This window comes from Zootoca vivipara, chromosome Z (assembly GCF_963506605.1).
Source record: "Zootoca vivipara chromosome Z, rZooViv1.1, whole genome shotgun sequence".
Classification (NCBI taxonomy): domain Eukaryota; kingdom Metazoa; phylum Chordata; class Lepidosauria; order Squamata; family Lacertidae; genus Zootoca; species Zootoca vivipara.
This window is the reverse complement of record NC_083294.1, coordinates 7,514,313-7,532,003: the sequence shown is the minus strand read 5'-3', so window position 1 is coordinate 7,532,003 and position 17,691 is coordinate 7,514,313. Positions and strand designations below refer to the sequence as shown.

Here is a 17,691-nt window from a genome sequence, read left to right as displayed (position 1 = left end):
CTCCATACCGCTAACTTCCTCATTCCACTCACCTGATGCACTGCTGCTACTCTCACTGGGTGAAGATCTGGTCAACAGATGGGGGGAGGTTCCTTGTAGGAAGGTCCCCTGACACCAGGGATTCATGGTAAATATATTTCAGTGTGTGGAAGAGCTAGGGATATCTACTACAGTCTTTGGGACTCTTGCCAGACTGCAGTTCACAAAATTCTGTGGAAGAAAGCCATGAGAGTTAAAGGGGTATAAAAGTGATGTATGTTGGTGGTTTAAATGTATAGCTGGAATTTATTTTATGCTTCTTCCTATGATATTTTCTCCTTTTGTGGGGAAGGGTGCCAGCAGCTATCATGAAATCTTCACTTTGTCCACCAGACACGGATCTGATTGAGATAAATCCCTTATCTGGTCCTTGCAGCTTTCAGCACCACCACGAACGAGCTTAACTTGTTAGTGGCTCGTTTGCAAGGCACAGGAGTTGCCCTGAACTAAAGCATGAAAAAGAAAGCCAGTTGCATGGTATGTCTGCTTTTTTTGTCTATACTCCCTCCATGTTTGCAATTGCCTATTTCCCTCTTCTCAGTCTACCTTACGCCGCAGAAGCAAGCCTGAGCGGAAGGAGCGAATCAGCGAGCAGACCTACCAACTGTCTCGATGGACCCCAGTGGTAAAGGATATTATGGAGGTAAAGATTTAAACTAGAGGAGGGGAACCTTGAGGCCCAGGGGTCAAATATGGTTCTACAGGCCTATCTGTCTGGCCCCTGAGATTGTCTTTAGGCCACATCTCCAGTCCAGCCACACTTTCTGCTTCGCATCCTCCCTTAGAGTTGTTGTCTGGCTGGAATGTGTGCTTGAGCTGTGATTACGCCTCTTGCTTACCTGGATGGAGGGGAGGGGCAGAAACTAGCCAGCTGTACTAAAGTAAGATTTACCTTTGTTACTCTTGCCTAGAACCAGACTAGCTGCTCCTATGAAGTTTGCAGGTGGGCATGTAATGGACATGAGCAGCCTGGGTCTCCCTGGATCTGGCGGTCATAATAGGGCTGGTGCTGACAGTTGATAGGGTCAAGCACTTGATGAAGGCATCTTTGGGGGAGAGTGCCATTAGCAACAGCTTAAAAGAATGAGAGGCATCCAAGGGCTGGCCCACCGTAAGGGAAGGTGAGACAACTGCCTATGGTGGCCAAATCAACAGTCTCCAAATACGGTATACATCACTTCCTGCTGCAATCACCTTGGTAGCAGCCATGGCTGTGGCATGCTCCTTGGAGGCTGGATCTGCTGCCTCTATAGTGGCCTCTTGGCAAATAGGAGGCATTGCTGGTCTTCTTCCCCCACCCAAAAGGAAATGGTAGGGGCTGCCTTCTGGGGTCAGCACCCACTTGGCGTGATTTCCCCTCATGACAGCCTTTCATTCCCTCTTTAACCACTGGGTATGGTTGATTTGCTTGCTCCCATTGTTGCTGATGTAGATCTTCACTCACTGCTTCTTTCCTGGTGGTGGTGGGGCTGGGGATGGGTCTACTATGAAACTAATAAAGCTTAAGCTTCAGAGCTCCTACCGGTAATCCCAGGGGGGGCCCAAGAAGTGACTTTAGTCCACATTGCTTAGAATTTTTGGGTCTAGTAGACCCAAACTGAGTTGCACAACTCAAATTGATTATTTTTGTTGTTGTATATATTTCAACAGTCCCTAGGTTCGAGAGACAGTAGCACAGATGTTATAAAGGTGTGGTGATCTGTTATGGAACAAACCTCTTGAAGAAGATAACAGTGGCTACCCGGACCTCATTGCTAGTTGCAAAGGGGGCCCCATAATAGTTCAAGCTTCAGGGTCCCAAAAATGTAGATCCGCCACTGGGTGGGGCACTGTGGCACCTCAAGCACCAACATGTATTGGGCCAACCCTGAGGCATCTACAAAAAGCACCTGCAGAGTTAAAAACACCAGTAAAGCATCTTCAAATATTGGTTGGTTAGAAAGAGAAAATTCATATTGTGAAATTCATATTGTCTGTCTAAACAGTTCCATAAAATTGGACCCACAATCCTAAATGCACGGCTCCTAATGGACATGAGATGCGCATTGAAGCCATGGGGGCAAATTGCTTTGCTTAGAAGAAATGACATAGAAAAATGTGGCTATAAGCTCTTCCAAAACTGCTGGTCTTCTGCTCTTCTCTTTTTAGGATGCCATTGAGGACAAACTGGACACCAAACACTACCCTTACATCTCCACCCGGTCCTCTGCCTCCTTCAGCACTACAGCGGTCAGGTAGGAAGAAGGCTTCACACCTCGCTCCCAGGTCGGCAACAGCCACAAAGGCATTCCTTGGGTTGTACCTTCCTCCTTTTATCTCCTGTTCTAACACCCCTCCAACCTGGTTTGCGCTGCCTTGTCATGAAAGCACAGCATAAAAAGCAACCACATTATTGAAGGAATGGAAGTGTGGAAGAATTTGAATCCCATGTTGGGAATAGGGCTCGCAAATACAGGATGGGAGACACCTGGCTTGAGAGCAGTACATGTGAAAAGGATCTAGGAGTCTTGGTAGACCACAAACTTGACATGAGTCAGCAGTGTGATGCAGCAGCTAAAAAAGCCAATGCAATTCTGGGCTGCATCAATAGGAGTATAGCATCTAGATCAAGGGAAGTAATAGTACCACTGTATTCTGCTCTGGTCAGACCTCACCTGGAGTACTGTGTCCAGTTCTGGGCACCACAGTTCAAGAAGGATACTGATAAGCTGGAACGTGTCCAGAAGAGGGCAACCAAAATGGTCAAAGGCCTGGAAACGATGCCTTATGAGGAACGGCTTAGGGAGCTGGGTATGTTTAGCCTGGAGAAGAGAAGGTTAAGGGGTGATATGATAACCATGTTCAAATATATAAAAGGATGTCATATAGAGGAGGGAGAAAGGTTGTTTTCTGCTGCTCCAGAGAAGCGGACACGGAGCAACGGATTCAAACTACAAGAAAGAAAATTCCACCTAAACATTAGGAAGAACTTCCTGACAGTAAGAGCTGTTCGGCAGTGGAATTTGCTACCAAGGAGTGTGGTGGAGTCTCCTTCTTTGGAGGTCTTTAAGCAGAGGCTTGACAGCCATCTGTCAGGAATGCTTTGATGGTGTTTCCTGCTTGGCAGGGGGTTGGACTGGATGGCCCTTGTGGTCTCTTCCAACTCTATGATTCTATGAAATAAAAGCTGCCCGTGTCTTAGTGCTGTTTTACCTACTGGTGGTAAGGCCACCCATGGAATACTGTGCGCAGTTCTGGTTGCCTTGCCTCAAAAAGGATATTTGCAGAGCTGCAAAAAGCTCACAGGAGGACAAATCAACTCCCCTATGAGGAAAGGTTGCATAGTTTGGGTTTTTTTAGTTTAGAAAAAAAGAAAGTAAGAAGAGACATGATAGAGGTGTATAGAAACTATGTGTGGTGTGGAGAAAGTGGATAGGGAGAGGGGTTTCATAATACTAGATATGGGAGGGACCATGGCTGTTTAAAGTGGAATAGTAGTGATGACTCTGTGGTCTAAACCACAGAGCCTCTTGGGCTTGCCAATCAGAAAGTCGGTGGTTCGAATCCCTGTGACAGGGTGAGCTCCTGTTGCTCTGTCCCAGCTCCTGCCAACCTAGCAGTTCGAAAGCACACTAGCGCAAGTAGATAAATAGGTACCCCTGCAGTGCAAAAGTAAACAGTCCCATTGCACCAGAAGTGGTTTAGTCATGACCTAGAAAGCTGTCTGTGGAAAAATGGCAGCTCCCTTGGCCTGAAAGCGGAGATGAGCACCGCACCCCATAGTCACCTTTGGCTGGACTTAACCATCCAGGGGTCCTTTACCTCCCCCCCAACCTTGTAGCGATGCCAATGTATAGTGCAGATGGGCCTTGCAGGGGTTGTTTGTAAGGATTGCAACAGGAAAATGTGTGTGACCTGTCACTTCTGACTACAGTGGTGCCTCGCTTAACGAATGCCCTGCTTAACGAAATTTCCGCTTAACGAAAGGTTTTTTCTAGTGGAGGTTGCCTCGCTAGACGAATTCATTTTACGAAAAATTCGTCTAGCGAATCGCGGTTTCCCATAGGAATGCATTGAAATTCAATCAATGTGTTCCTATGGGCAAAAAAAAAAAAAATCAAAAAAAATTCAGTGCATTTCTATGGGATTCGCTAGACGAATTTTTCGTTATAAGAAAAGACCCGTGGAATGAATTAAATTTGTCTAGTGAGGCACCACTGTACTCACAAGCCTGTGTAGTGTGCAATCCTAGCCAGGATCATTTAGTTCATGTTAACACAATTGCATGTATTTTAAAATTGTTGAACTTCTGCATGATGTATTTTCCCCTCTTCTTGTCTGTCCTTCCTTTCTCTCCATATCCAGTGCCCGCTATGGACACTGGCACAAGAACAAGGCTCCTGGGGAGTACAGGAGTGGCCCCCGCCTCATCATTTTCATCCTGGGGGGTGTGGGCCTGAATGAGATGCGCTGCGCCTATGAGGTGACTCAAGCCAGTGGGAAGTGGGAGGTGCTAATAGGTGAGTCGTCTTGGCAGAGTCATGCTTGGCCCCACTTCCCTTTTCTTCACTCCATCATGAGCTTCTCTGTCTCATCTTTCTCTGTCTCTCTGTGTCTGTTTACCTGTCTGTCTCTTCCTCCTTCCTTATCCCTTCCCTATCCGCTCCCACCTGTGGCAAAATCCAGTCTCCAGGTGGCCTGTTCTAGAGAGTTCCCATTGAACGATGATTGGTCTAGCCAGATCTCCATTTCACATCCCTAACTCCTACAGCTCCAACTAAAGCATTGTTGTTATTACCGGTATTATTTTTTATGTAGGCAACCTTAACATTTAAAGCAGAACAGTGCCACTTTAAACAGTCATGGCTTCCCCCAGAGAATTCTGAGAAGTGTCTTCGTCATCTTCTTCTTTGGCAATCACTCGTAGCCGAGTAAGATTGTCTTCCACAAACACGGTCTTAACATTGAGTGCGTAAGTCTGAGGAGTGTACTTTGCTAAGGGCCCTGAGAGTTGTTAGGAGTCCCCTATTCTGCTCATGGAGCTACAATTCCCAGGGCAGTTTAGTATTTGGTGAACTCTGGGAACTGTAGTTCTTGGAGGAAAATAGGGGGTTTCCAAACACCTCTCAGCACCCTTAGCACAATACAGCTCCCAGGACACTTTGGGGGAAGCTACAACTGTTTGAGACGGGGCGTCACAACTGCTTTAAATGTATGGTGTGAATGTAGCCATAATTGATTCCCTGCACAGGCAACTCTGCTGTGGCAAGGAATCCCAAATTGTTTGATTGTGGGCAAGGAGCAAGTCAAGTCTGGTTCTTGCTCAAATGGAGCCTGTTTGAATTGCTTATCAAGTATCTGCCTCCAGCTCCCCCACTTCCCCCCTAGCGGCTTACCTGTGGAAGTGGGGGGGGGGGTACAGGGCTGGTGGAGGTTTTCTCCAGTTCCCTGGCAGAGCAGCTATTCCCTGCGAGGGGGACGTGAACGATAAACCCCATTGGGACCGGGGGGGGGGGGCAGAAGGCAGAGAAGCCCACGGTAAGAGCTGGAGCCCAATTACTGGTAGTGCCAATTCACTCTGCTTTTGCCCTGCCCACTTTCCTGCTAGGTTCTACAATGGCAACACTGAGACAAAAGAGGAGAAAGCCAACTGTATCTTTGAAAAATGAATTAATAAGTAACCTTGGTTACTGTATAGGCACCCTGAGTTTTTGGGACTAGGGGAACCAATTTGTCTAGGGCTGGCCCTTCCAATACAGAGGCCTTCTGGACCAGCCTTAACACCCCAGGCCTCTCATTTTTTCCATCCCAACAGGTGCCTATCCCAGGGATGGTGTGACCTGTGCCCCTCCAGGTGTTGCTGGGTGGCAGCTTTCATCATCCTGGCATATTGAATGTTGCAGCCAAGCATCTGGAGTGCTACAGGTTCTCCAATCTGAGGGAATGCCTCTTCTGAATAGAGGCTTCCTTCCTTCCGTTGCCTGCAGTAGGGAATGCTGCTTCTTAGAGCAGGGGTGTGCAATATGTGGCCCTCCAGGTGTTGCTGGATGGCAACTGCTGCATCCCTGACCATTGGGAGTGCTGGCTGGAAGGTTCACTTCCCTCATCTGAATACTCCTTTCAATTGAATGATTAGACCCTGCAGTCTCATATTATGTACAACTGGGGGCAGGTGTGGGTTTAAATAAGGCATAGGGAGCTTGTGCCCCCCCCCAAATGTTGCTGGTCTCATGCTCCCATCATTTGTGACTATTGCCTGTGCTGGATGCACCTCTGGTGACAGCCAGATTCTAGAATGTTCGGCTTCTGATAATTAGTTCTCATTGGAAACTTACAGATTCTTGCTTCACACAATTAACTCAAGGCAGTGTCAATTTACTCTTGGCAGAAAGCCAAGGTCTGCCTGGCCTGGCAACAGCTCTCTGATTGGTTAATGACCAGCACTGAACTCTGTTATCTAGGAATGCTAGCACAGTTGTTTCTTGTTGGGTGTTAGGAGTAGGAGTGCTGCGTATGGTTGAAGAGAGAGAGAGAGACAGAGAGGATTTATTTTGCTTTGCTTTGTATGCAGAAACTGCTGGTTTTATTTTCTTTTAATAAATCCTGTAAATAGTTATTCTGCGTCTAGCCGACTAGTCATTTCCATCTCAACTAGCTTCTGCGCTGTGCAGGAAAACTTTGCTACGTTTGGGCTAAAGCCACTAGAGCTATGCCTGACACTTCAAAATTCTAAGATAGAAATGTCTGGAGCACTACAGCTCTGTATCCCTTGCCCCCACCTGCTCACTGGATTTTTCCCTTCTTGGAGCTGAGCCTCCTCTATAACTCCCCCCCCTCTTTCTCTACTCTCATATCTTGGTTTTCCATGTGGCTTCACTTGTACTGTGCCTGTATATGTATGTATGTATGTATGTATGTATGTATGTATGTACATGTGACATGTCAGGTAACTGTTAAATGTAGCTTTTAATGTTGAACAATGCACACTTTGTCTGATCTAGGATTGTGATAGGTGTGTGTGTGTTTGTGTGTGTGTGTTTTAAATGTTCATCAAGATACCAGGCACCATCCCATGCTCTTCCTGGGTGTCAGGCATCGGTCTCCATGCCGCCTCTTAGTTAACTAGACCTATTCATTAACTGAGACCAACATTTCCATGATTGCCTTTTGGCCTCAAGGGCAATTAATGCACTCACAAGTGATGAAAACAAAGCACAAAACTGAAAGCAGTATGTATAAGAGCATCAGCTCTTATATCCATTGCATGAATTTAAAGTGTAAGGCTTACCCCCCCCCCAAAGAATCCTGGGAACCATAGTTTTCCCCATCACAGAACTTTCATTCCCAGAACACTTAAACTACACTTCCCAGGATTCTTTGGGGTCAGCCATGCGCTTTATATGCATGTTGTGTATGCAACCCTTGGTTTTTAGAAACAACAAACGCACAGAAGAACATAGAGCACCTGCTTTGTATGCATTAGGTCCAAGGTTCAACCCATGGCAACTTCAGGCAGGGCTGGGAAAGTTCCCTGGCTGGAACCCTAGAGAACCACTGCCAGTCAGTGTAGAAATCCCTCATCCAACAACACAATGAGGACAAGACCTAACCTAGGGGTCAGCAAACTTTTTCAGCAGGGGGCCGGTCCACTGTCCCTCAGACCTTGTGGGGGGCTGGACTATATTTTGGAGAGGAACAAATGAAAGAATTCCTATGCCCCACAAATAACCCAGAGGTGCATTTTAAATAAAAGGACACATTCTACTCCTGTAAAAACACCCTGATTCCCGGACCGTCCGTGTGCCAGACTGAGAAGGCGATTGGGCCAGATCCAGCCCACGAGCATTAGTTTGCCTACCCATGACTTAACCTAACTCCAACCTGCTGAGAAATGATCGCCACAGTAGATTATGGAATGCTTTTCACAGTTCTGGTCAGGAAATTTTGGAGCTGGGAAAGTTCCAGAAAGATGCATCCAAATTGACCAAGGGGATGGAGCAAATGAGGAAAGGCTGCAATGCATAGGGCTTTGGGTTACATGTGTGGTGCAAGCGCACTGGCAGTGTCAGCATCTTCACCAGATGTGCAGATGGTCGAATAAGCAGGTACAGTAGAGATGGGAGGAACCTGTGGTCCTCCAGACGTTGTACTACAGCTCCAGCACTCCCTTGTACAGTGGTGCCTCGCAAAACGAATTTAATTCGTTCTGTGAGTCAATTCGTTTTGCGAAAAATTTGTCTAGCAAATCCCATAGGAATGCATTGAATTTCCCCCCCTTTTTTTGCCCATAGGAACACATTAATTGAGTTTCAATGCATTCCTATGGGAAACTGCGATTCGCTAGATGAATTTTTCACAAAACGAATTTGTCTAGCAAGGCAACCTCCGCTCGAAAAATCTCTTCGTTAAGCGAATAATTCATCTTACAGGGCATTCGTCTAGCGAGGCACCGCTGTAATTGACAAGGCTTGGAGTTGGAGACCCCACAACACCTGGAGGGACACAGGTCCAGATTTCCTGAGCCTAGGGAATTGGGTGATTGACTTGCAGGCTTTAGATATGGGTTGAGGAACCTCTGGTCCACAGACTAACTTTGGCCTGCCATTTGGCCCACCAGACCTCCCCTCCTCCTTGAAACATAGGCAACTCCTGCAGAAAGTAGGAGTCGACTCGGGGAAGGTAGTGGGCTCTCCTTCATGGAAGGTTTTTAAAACAGAGGTTGGATGGGAATCTGTCAGGGATTATTTAGCTGTGACTCTTGCATTGCAGGGCATTGTACTAGATGACCCAACTCTACAGTTCTATGATTATATGAAATTCAGTCCTATAGAGAATTCTCTCATGCACTCTCATGCTGCAGAAATTATTGACCTCCCTGCACATTCGCTGATGTGCAGGCAGTTCAGACCTGCATGGTCACTATCTTCCTCCACCCCCATGAACCAACCTTGACAGAAGGGTCAGACTACCCCCTGTCAATTACCTGGCTTCATTGTGAAGTTGGATGACTGACAGCTAGGTGACCTGGCCCACTGGACCAAAAACATTTACAACCCCCCAGGTTAGATGTCTCAAAATAATTCAGCTGAGTGAGGGATGAGAAAATTCAGTTTGCATTTGAAGGCGGGGCTACTGAATTCACAGTTGCCAAAGCAATATATGAACCAGCCTTCCTTCAAACCTGGAGTACTGCAATGGACTCTACGTGGGGCTACCTTTGAAGGTGACCTGAAAACTGCAACTAATCCAGAATGTGGCAGCTAGGCTGGTGACTGGGAGTGGTCGCCAAGACCATATTACGCTGGTCCTGAAAGACCTACATTGGCTCTCAGTAAATTTCCGAGCACAATTCAAAGTGTTGGTGCTGACCTTTGAAGTCCTAAATGGCCTCAGCCCAGTATACCTGAAGGAGTGTCTCTACCACCATCGTTCAGCCCAGACACTGAGGTCCAGCTCCGAGGGCCTTCTGGCGGTTCCCTCACTGTGAGAAGTGAGGTTACAGGGAACCAGGCAGAGGACCTTCTCGGTAGCAGCGCCCGCCCTGTGGAACGCCCTCCCATCAGATGTCAAGGAAATAAACAACTATCTGACTTTTCAAAGACATCCGAAGACAGCCCTGTTTAGGGAAGTTTTTAATGTTTGATTTGTTTTTAATATTCTGCTGGGAGCCGCCCAGAGTGGCTGGGGAAACCCAGCCAGATGGGCTGGTATAAATAAATAAATAAAATAAAATAATTTATTAATATTTCTCCAAATTTCACAAGGCAATTCTCTAGCCCAAGTGCTGTCTGCAAAAATGCATGCACTACTAGGGTAAATTCTGCATGGGTTACATGGGGGGGGGGAATTGCTTAGTGAAAATGTGCATTCTAGGACACAATTGCATACAGACTTGTGCGTGTTGAGGAAGATTCACACCTAAATCTGAATTTGTATACATGAAATAAACATATTTTTATATGAAAAAATAATAATTACAAATGAAGGTGGCTAACTGAACTTAAGATTCGAACAACGAGAAATGGGGAGAAACCAAACTTGATGGATTCGCCCATTCCTAACTTCAACCCCAAACACATTTCTGCTGCGTACAACAGTTCCTGGAGGCCCAGTGGTGACTGCCAAAACCCAGTTCCATCAACTCCACTTCACTGCCTGTCGTGATGATGCTTTTCTCAGCTGTCCATCTGCCTTCCTCTCTCTGTTCGTATGTGTGTCTGTCTTTTCCTCATTTGCTTATTTCACACATGTTCACTCTGCTTCTTTGTACTGATACTTTCTGCTGATAATGAAGTAATGTTAAAGGCCTTTTAAAAGGAAAAGAAAAAAACTTTTTTCAGCATGTGCCCTTTTGAATTGTTTTTTTGTTTTTCTCTGAGTCAGCCCACACTCTGTTCTCCCGCAGGTTCTACTCACATTCTTACTCCCACCAAATTTCTCATGGATCTGAGGCATCCCGACTTCAGAGATTCCACTAGGGTATCTTTTGAGGAACAGGCTCCAACAATGGAATGAGAGCCAAAGAAAACAATAAAAAGTAAAAGCAGCTTACTATAGAAAAAGAAACTCTTCCCCCCCTCGGAAGGGCTTCTTTGATTATTACATCACTTTCTTTCTCTCTCTCTCTCTCTCCCTCCTATCTCTCTTTCTCTCTCTTCCCCCCTCCTTTCCTTCTTTGTCCATTTTTTTGGTTCTTTAAATGAGAAAATGCTTGCGATTTTTTTTCTGTCTTTAAAACAACAATTTTGAAAATGTGCCCAAAGTTGCTTCCATCAAATCCTACACCATCTCTTATTCAGAACTTGCCCATTCCTCCCACCAACGGTGATCTATTTCCAAATGAAATGGCAACACTTCCATTTAAATAATATGAATATGAATATGAATATGAAAAGGGGCTGCAGATAGACTTGGAAGTGTCCATTTGCCACTTCAGATTTAAACAGGTTTGAAACTTGTTTAAACATCAACCTTTTGCTCAGAGTCCGTTTTGGTCAATCGTAGCGTTGCACATGCCAATAATTATTTGGGTTTTACAAAGGTGCTAATAAGCTTACACCAGAGGTGGGGGAACCTGTCAACTCTAATCATCCCCGACTATTTGGCTGTGCTGGTCAGGAATTACAGTACAGGAGTTGGAGTCAAGGTCGGTAGGGCCACAGGCTCCCATCACCTGGCTTTACACACTGTTCCTACCAAAGTTCCAGTGACAGTCTCCCAGTCCCCCAGAACAGTTGATACATTCATGAAAATTTGCTGTTCCTACAGTGTATTCTCTCTGCCTGCTATCATCAGCCGAAACGCCTGCCTAACCTGCAGTTGTTCCTGTCACTGTTACAGGGTGTGTGGTGAGGGCTGGGTCAGCTGCCCCTTGGGAGCCCCTCCCCCCTTATGGGAGAATATATTGCATGGTCTAGATCAGGCATCCCCAAACTTTGGTCCTCCAGATGTTTTTGACTACAATTCCAATCTTCCCCGACCACTGGTCCTGTCATCTAGGGATCATGGGAGTTGTAGGCCAAAACATCTGGAGGGCCACAGTTTGGGGGTGCCTGGTCTAGATAGAATGAAAGAGTCCTGCTTTTGTTTCACTTTCAGCGAGAGGCCTTGTGGGGCTTTTTCTGCCTAAGCTGCCAAATTAGCTGGCCTATCCTTTGGTGCTCCTGCTTCTTGAGCTGGTGGGAAGGAAGTTGCATTTCCTGCTCTGCCTCAAAGAGGAACAGGAGGTGGAGAAAGTTGGTGACTCCAGAGAAGCAAGGGAGCGCCTCTGAAAAGCTTGCTGGTTTGTAGCTTGCAAGTTCCTGCCCCAATAGCCGTGATGGTTGTATGGCTGCTGTATGTTCAAAGGCAGGGCACCTCACTTGTTTGTCCTGACTGGCTTATTGCCTCCCAAGATCTTTGGTACAGCCTCGTCACACTTCTCCTGCTTTGGATCATTTTTTTTATTTTATTAAGTGGAGGTGCCAGCTAGTGAGTTTTGCATTGCTTAAGAGGGTGGGGTTCTTGACACTGGTGTTAAGGGAGCAGGACCTCAATGCAATCCAGATGGACAATTAGTGCTATACTGGACCTAGCTGCCATGCTTTGAGCATAGAGGTGCAAGGCTAGAGCAACACATACACATACACAAACCAAACCAAACCAAACACACACACACACACCCTCATCCTCATCTGTGCCCACAGAGTGTCCCAATTGGCAGCAGGCCTTAGAAACTTATTGTTTGTTGCTCTGTTTTTTATTTCCTAACACACACTTTGGTCAAGGGTAGCCATAATTGCATATTTACAACATTTTATACCTTGCCCTTTGAGCCCCCAAAGGCTCCCAGAGCAGCTTACAAGAATCATTATCCATTCTAAGACAATCTGGAAAATACCATGGCACGGGATAAAATAAGCAGTGGGAGAGCAGAGGAAAAAGCAAGTTCAGTCCCAGGTCCTGAAGAAGCGGCAGCTCTTACAACGCAGTTTTAGGAGCAGCATTTCCTTACCAGTCAGTGTCCATTGGCAGTTCTGGGCAACTTTGCCTTGTTAAGGGGTACACAAATCCCCCACCCACTGATGCTTCTCTACCTTACTGGGGCTACAGGAAGGAGACGTCTCTCTTTCTTCCCCCAAGGAGCCCGTGGTCATCATGGATTTCCCCCCTCTCCTTCTTTGTCTTCAGTGACATGGGCTTTCTCTTGAAGGCTCCTGCAATATTCCTTGTGTCTCACTCTCCCTGACTCCTCTCAACCCCCTTCTCCATATCTCCATATATGTATATATATGCACATTTTCAAGTATAGGCAATTCTTTCTTTCTTTCTTTCTTTCTTTCTTTCTTTCTTTCTTTCTTTCTTTCTTTCTTTCTTTCTTTCTTTCTTTCTTTCTTTCTTTCTTTCTTTCTTTCTGCTCTTCCCTCCCATCTGAGGCGGGAGAGGAAGAGGCGATCCTTTATCTGACAGCCTGCCATTTGCCACTGCATGCCAGGGCCTCATGAGCCACACAACCACTCCTGCCTCGCTTTCGCTATCTATCTCTGCGTCCTCGACGCCAATGTCCTTATGCTGCCCTCTCCAGCATACCATATGCATCATTCCTCCACCACACTTAACTCACGGGGTTACAAAGCCTCCATCTGGTATTCTATATTTTTTTTCGCTTTTGTTTCCGGTTTTCGCCTTTCCTTTCCTTTTCCTGCACTAGATGGAATCGTAGTTCCATAGGCTTAACATTTTTGCAAGCATTTCTTCCAGTGGTTAAAAATAAAAATAAAAATTGGTACGCTGTCCCCGTGGCAGGTAAGAGGTTCTGAGTGTCAGGGAGGGGGGGGACTGCATTCCTTCTCTCTTCTTTCCTATGTATATAACAGAAACTGATGTAGAAAGGGGATGGGTTGGGGCCACCTGATAAGGGGGCTTACAAATCCTCCCCCCCCCACACAGTGGCTGCTGCTCTAACTTACCACATCACCAGCATGCCACTTATGGGTGTCGGTGATTAATTTTGACCCTCTGTTCCACCCTGTTGCACCTCCTAAAAACTTTTTGATAAGCTTGCCTGATTTGTTATTGTTGGGGTGGGGGTGGGGCAGCTAGTCCTTAGCGCATGCATTTGCTCAGACGTGGGTGCAATAGCGCCACCCTCACCCCCACCCACCCAAACCCACTGCAGACTAAAGCCCCCACCCTTATAGATGACAACCCCTCCCTCTTTTCTGATGCCTTTTCCAGGATGGGAGTTCTAATATGCCTCTCTCTCCTCTTCTCCCCGCCTCCCACTCCCCCCACCCCCATTTGCAGGCTCTACTCACGTCCTCACCCCACAGAAACTGCTGGACACTCTGAAGAAACTGAATAAAACGGATGAAGAAATTAGCAGTTAAACACACACACACACACACACACACACACACACCCTTCCCTCTTTCTCTCCTCCCCCATTTCCTGCCCTTCCCTCCTTGACACCATCATAAAAAAAGCAGTGACATGACATTGGGGCACCCCATTTCCTGCCAGCTCTGGGGTGATCCTTGCCCCACTTAAATTTGTTGACTGGTTCCATTTCACCCTCTTCTTATTCTTCTTGGTTTCCCCTTCCCCTTCCATCCTACATTTGAAGCGAAGGTAAATAAGAGAAGGGTTTGGGGTGGGGAAATTGCATTGTCTCTAAGGCGGAGAGAAAAAAAGAAAGAAAAGAAAAATAATATATTCTATAATATAGATATTATCTCTATACGTATCCTCCAAAATAAACCACCAAAAACTAAACTCCCATCATTTCATCCTTGGCGATTATATGACGACGATGCTGATAATATTATTATTTTTTAATGATGATGTCCTTTTAGTTCTGGTTTTAGTTTTCTGCCCGGATGGACGAATGCTTGTGACTTATTTATGGCTATGTGATCTTGTACCTAACCTCAGATTCAAACTGTGAAAGGAATGCTCTTCTTTCCCCCACTGTGTATTGGGATTTTTGCTTGCGTTTTGGAAATAACTGTCATTTGACCTTCCCTGTCCTCCCTTGTCACCCCTGCTGCTACTGCTGCTGTTGTTGAGATTGTCCTCTCAATTTTCATATTTATTTAGTTTTATCAGTGTGTAGATGGTTGGTGCATTTCTGGGTTGTTGTTTTTTATTCCTTCACCCCTGACCTTTTCCAACTTTTTTGGAGCAATATTTTAAATGGAGTGTTTGTGGTTTGCAATTCCAGCATGTCTGGATTAATCTTCCTTATTAGATCTTTTTTGTCCCACCCAGGAATGATGATTTATCTCATCACAAGCATATTTGGAGACCAACCCCTGGTTTTTAATTGGTTTGAAACATGTTGGCAAATGTGTTTTTTTTCTTTTTCTTTAGGAAGGAGCTTTATTTTAGCACTTTGGTGAATCCTTTAACGTGGCAGAGTTCACTTGTGAATTCTGTAATATTATTTATCACATCCTTCCACCTGAGAGCCCAGTGCTGTGTCTCCAATTTTATCTTCACAACAACCCTGTGAGGAAGGTCTGAATGAGTCATGGTGAGAAACCCAACACCACTCAATAAGATTGTGGTTGACTGGGGATATGAACTCTAGCGCTTTAACCTCTAGATCACAGTATGTCTCTGATTTCATGGTTCAATGAACAGCAGGCAGGATTTTCTGGTTCTGGGATGCCTCCTCTTACTGGCTTTCAGAAGGCAGGCCCTGGTTGGGCAGGATCTACTGGGGCTCCAGACTTTTCTGGCCCATGAGAGCATAAGGCAACAGCTAGCAATGGTGTATTCATTCAATAGAGTTTGTTCTGGTTTGGGAGTCAATTTCCTTCCAGGAGTTTGCTGAGAGCAAAGTTGTCTTGAAACCACAATTCCCGCGATTCTCTGGAGGCGGCCGCAGTTCCTGTAAAATGATACGCTGTGTAGTATAGCCAGCTTGTTTCCTCTGCCCTTCTAACTCTGCCCCCTGGTACTCTTGCAAGCACATATCTAGAGTCCCTGGAATATGCGTTCCTTAGCGCAGACTCCAGAGAAGCTGATGTCAGTTTGAAAGAGAGTTCGCTGCTAGTGGGATGTAAGCTACACATCCTGCGCTTCCCACTTTTGATTCTAGCTTGGCAGATTCACACATTGCTGCTCTACCTATTGAGCAAAACCAAAAACAGTCCTGAAGGAACAACTGTGGGGCAGAGAAGCCTAATTTCTTTGCACCACTCTTTTAATCATCTTTTATCTGTCTCCAACTCTACTGTCCTGCCGACAAAGCAGAAATCTGCATTGTGCTGCATTGAGTTGACATTCCTGGACTACAACTCCCATCACCCTTGACCCTTGGCCATGCTGGCTGGGGCTGATGGGAGTTTGCATCCAACAGCACACCTGTGGCCCCTGCAGTATGCAATGTTGGCACTTCCTTGCTTTGCCTACTAAGGAAGGAGGAGACTCCAAGACTACCGTATACAACTTTCCTCTTTTCAGTGACAGATGGGCTGGGTGGTGTAGATGTACACTGCATGGTATAGATTGCATGATGCTGAATGTGTCAGCTGTTGTGAATCATTTAATGCCTCCCATTTGTGTGATTTGAGGGAGCTCAAGCGGCTTGAAAACTGTCAGGAAGGGGAAGTACATTTTTGAGAGAATGCCCCGGGTAAAGATAGAGTGACCAGGATCTTTGCTGTGAAAACAAGAGGCTGTATCCAATGTTAGTCCTACACAGAGTAGACCCATTAAACTTGGTGGCATGACCAACCTAGGTACATTCCTTTTAATGGATCTCCTCTGTGTGGGACTTGGATGCAGCCCACAGACACCATTTCTGGCAGCAAACATGGATGTCTTCCCCCCCCCCCCCGCCCCAGGTTATTTGAGTTCCCACAACACCCCCTTGTGGTCATGCTCCGACAAAGAATATAATATTGGGCTTTAAATGGGCTTAAAAGCTTGCTCAGCTCTGGGCTGGATTTTACCCAATTTCTCCCTGGCTTGTTTAGGAGCAAAAATTAAAAAATAAAATAAACACACAACGTATTTCAGGATTGAACTGAAAGCAGCAAAACGGATTTGGGAAATGAGAACATCAACCAGGCAGCCAAAGTTTAAGCGCTTCTATGTCTGTTAAGCTCATGGGAACATTACTATCCTATTTAAATGTGGGCCTTTGCAGGGGTAGCTAACATAGTGACTCAAGATAGTGTGGACTACAATGACCATCACCCCACAGTGGTTGTGGGGAGCTGATTGGAACTGTAGCCCACAATATAGTCTACAACAACATCCATCTTCCTGTGTTGTTGGGAAATGTAGTCCCCACAGTCTGAGGGGCATCATGTTGACTAAAGTTCAAGCTTAACTTCAGCTGGAGTGTCTCATTTCTCCTGCCGTCAACAATGGCATTTCTCGTCATCAAATTTTGCCCTGCACCCTTTGGATTCCTTCCCCCTTTCTATCTCTCATCATCCAGTAGTGAAACATTGCTGGCTGTGGCAAGCGCCAAAAATCCTTTCCCCAATTGTTCTGCATTTATAGATCCCTTTGCCAATCCTTCTGCTCCCCCTGCAGACTGTATGTATATGAATTAAATAATTGTGTATTGTGGTCGTCCTAACAAGCTTGAAGTAAAGTGGTTTACTGAGTCCTCCTTGTGTGTCCTTTTCTCATTTGACTCCCACAAATGGCTGTGTTCGCTTACTGTGATATTTTTTTTAAAAAAATGTATTTTCTTCCCCGCAGAGTTTTGGGCTGTCCCTCTTCCACCTGTCCCAGGGCATTAAGGTCTCTTCCTAGAATACTCCAACAGAGAGAAGAAAATACTCTTTCTGTTCGCTGCCATTTTTGTGGTCCATTTTCCCCCTCCCTTGCCCATAATATATTTGTTTTTTGGGCAATGGTTGTGGTCATTTTGCATCAGTAACTGTTTTGCCACCTCTCCAACCTTTTCTTGCACCCTCCCACTCCCCCCCGCCTTTCCCTTCTAAATTTAGCATTGCAACAGCTTCAAGGTATCTCTTTCTCTCCCTTTTGTTTATATGCGTTTTTGTTGTTTTTTGTGTGGTATATATATATATATTACACATACACCTATATATATATATTCACACACACACACACACTTTATCAAAAGAGAAAAACAACAGCAAATTCTTGTATGCAACTTGTTAAATTCTTGAAATTTCAGTGTTTGGAACTGTTGAAGCACAAACG

The 17,691-nt window shown here is 45.7% G+C and overlaps 1 protein-coding gene across 3 annotated transcripts in view; it reads left to right on the top strand.

Moving 5' to 3' along the window:
* STXBP1 (syntaxin binding protein 1) overlaps positions 1–17,125 on the top strand; it is a 56,427-nt gene extending 39,302 nt beyond the window's left edge. For 2 of the 3 annotated variants that reach the window (XM_060270146.1, XM_035112798.2), the window contains 5 exons: positions 581–682; positions 2,188–2,273; positions 4,384–4,538; positions 10,424–10,555; positions 13,804–17,125. In XM_060270146.1, the coding sequence (XP_060126129.1) occupies positions 581–682; positions 2,188–2,273; positions 4,384–4,538; positions 10,424–10,533 (453 nt within the window). In that variant the 3' untranslated portion in view covers positions 10,534–10,555; positions 13,804–17,125. The remainder of the gene's footprint in view (positions 1–580; positions 683–2,187; positions 2,274–4,383; positions 4,539–10,423; positions 10,556–13,803) is intronic. The other variant, XM_035112800.2, reaches the window with a different exon arrangement.
* Positions 17,126–17,691: the final 566 nt, after the last annotated feature.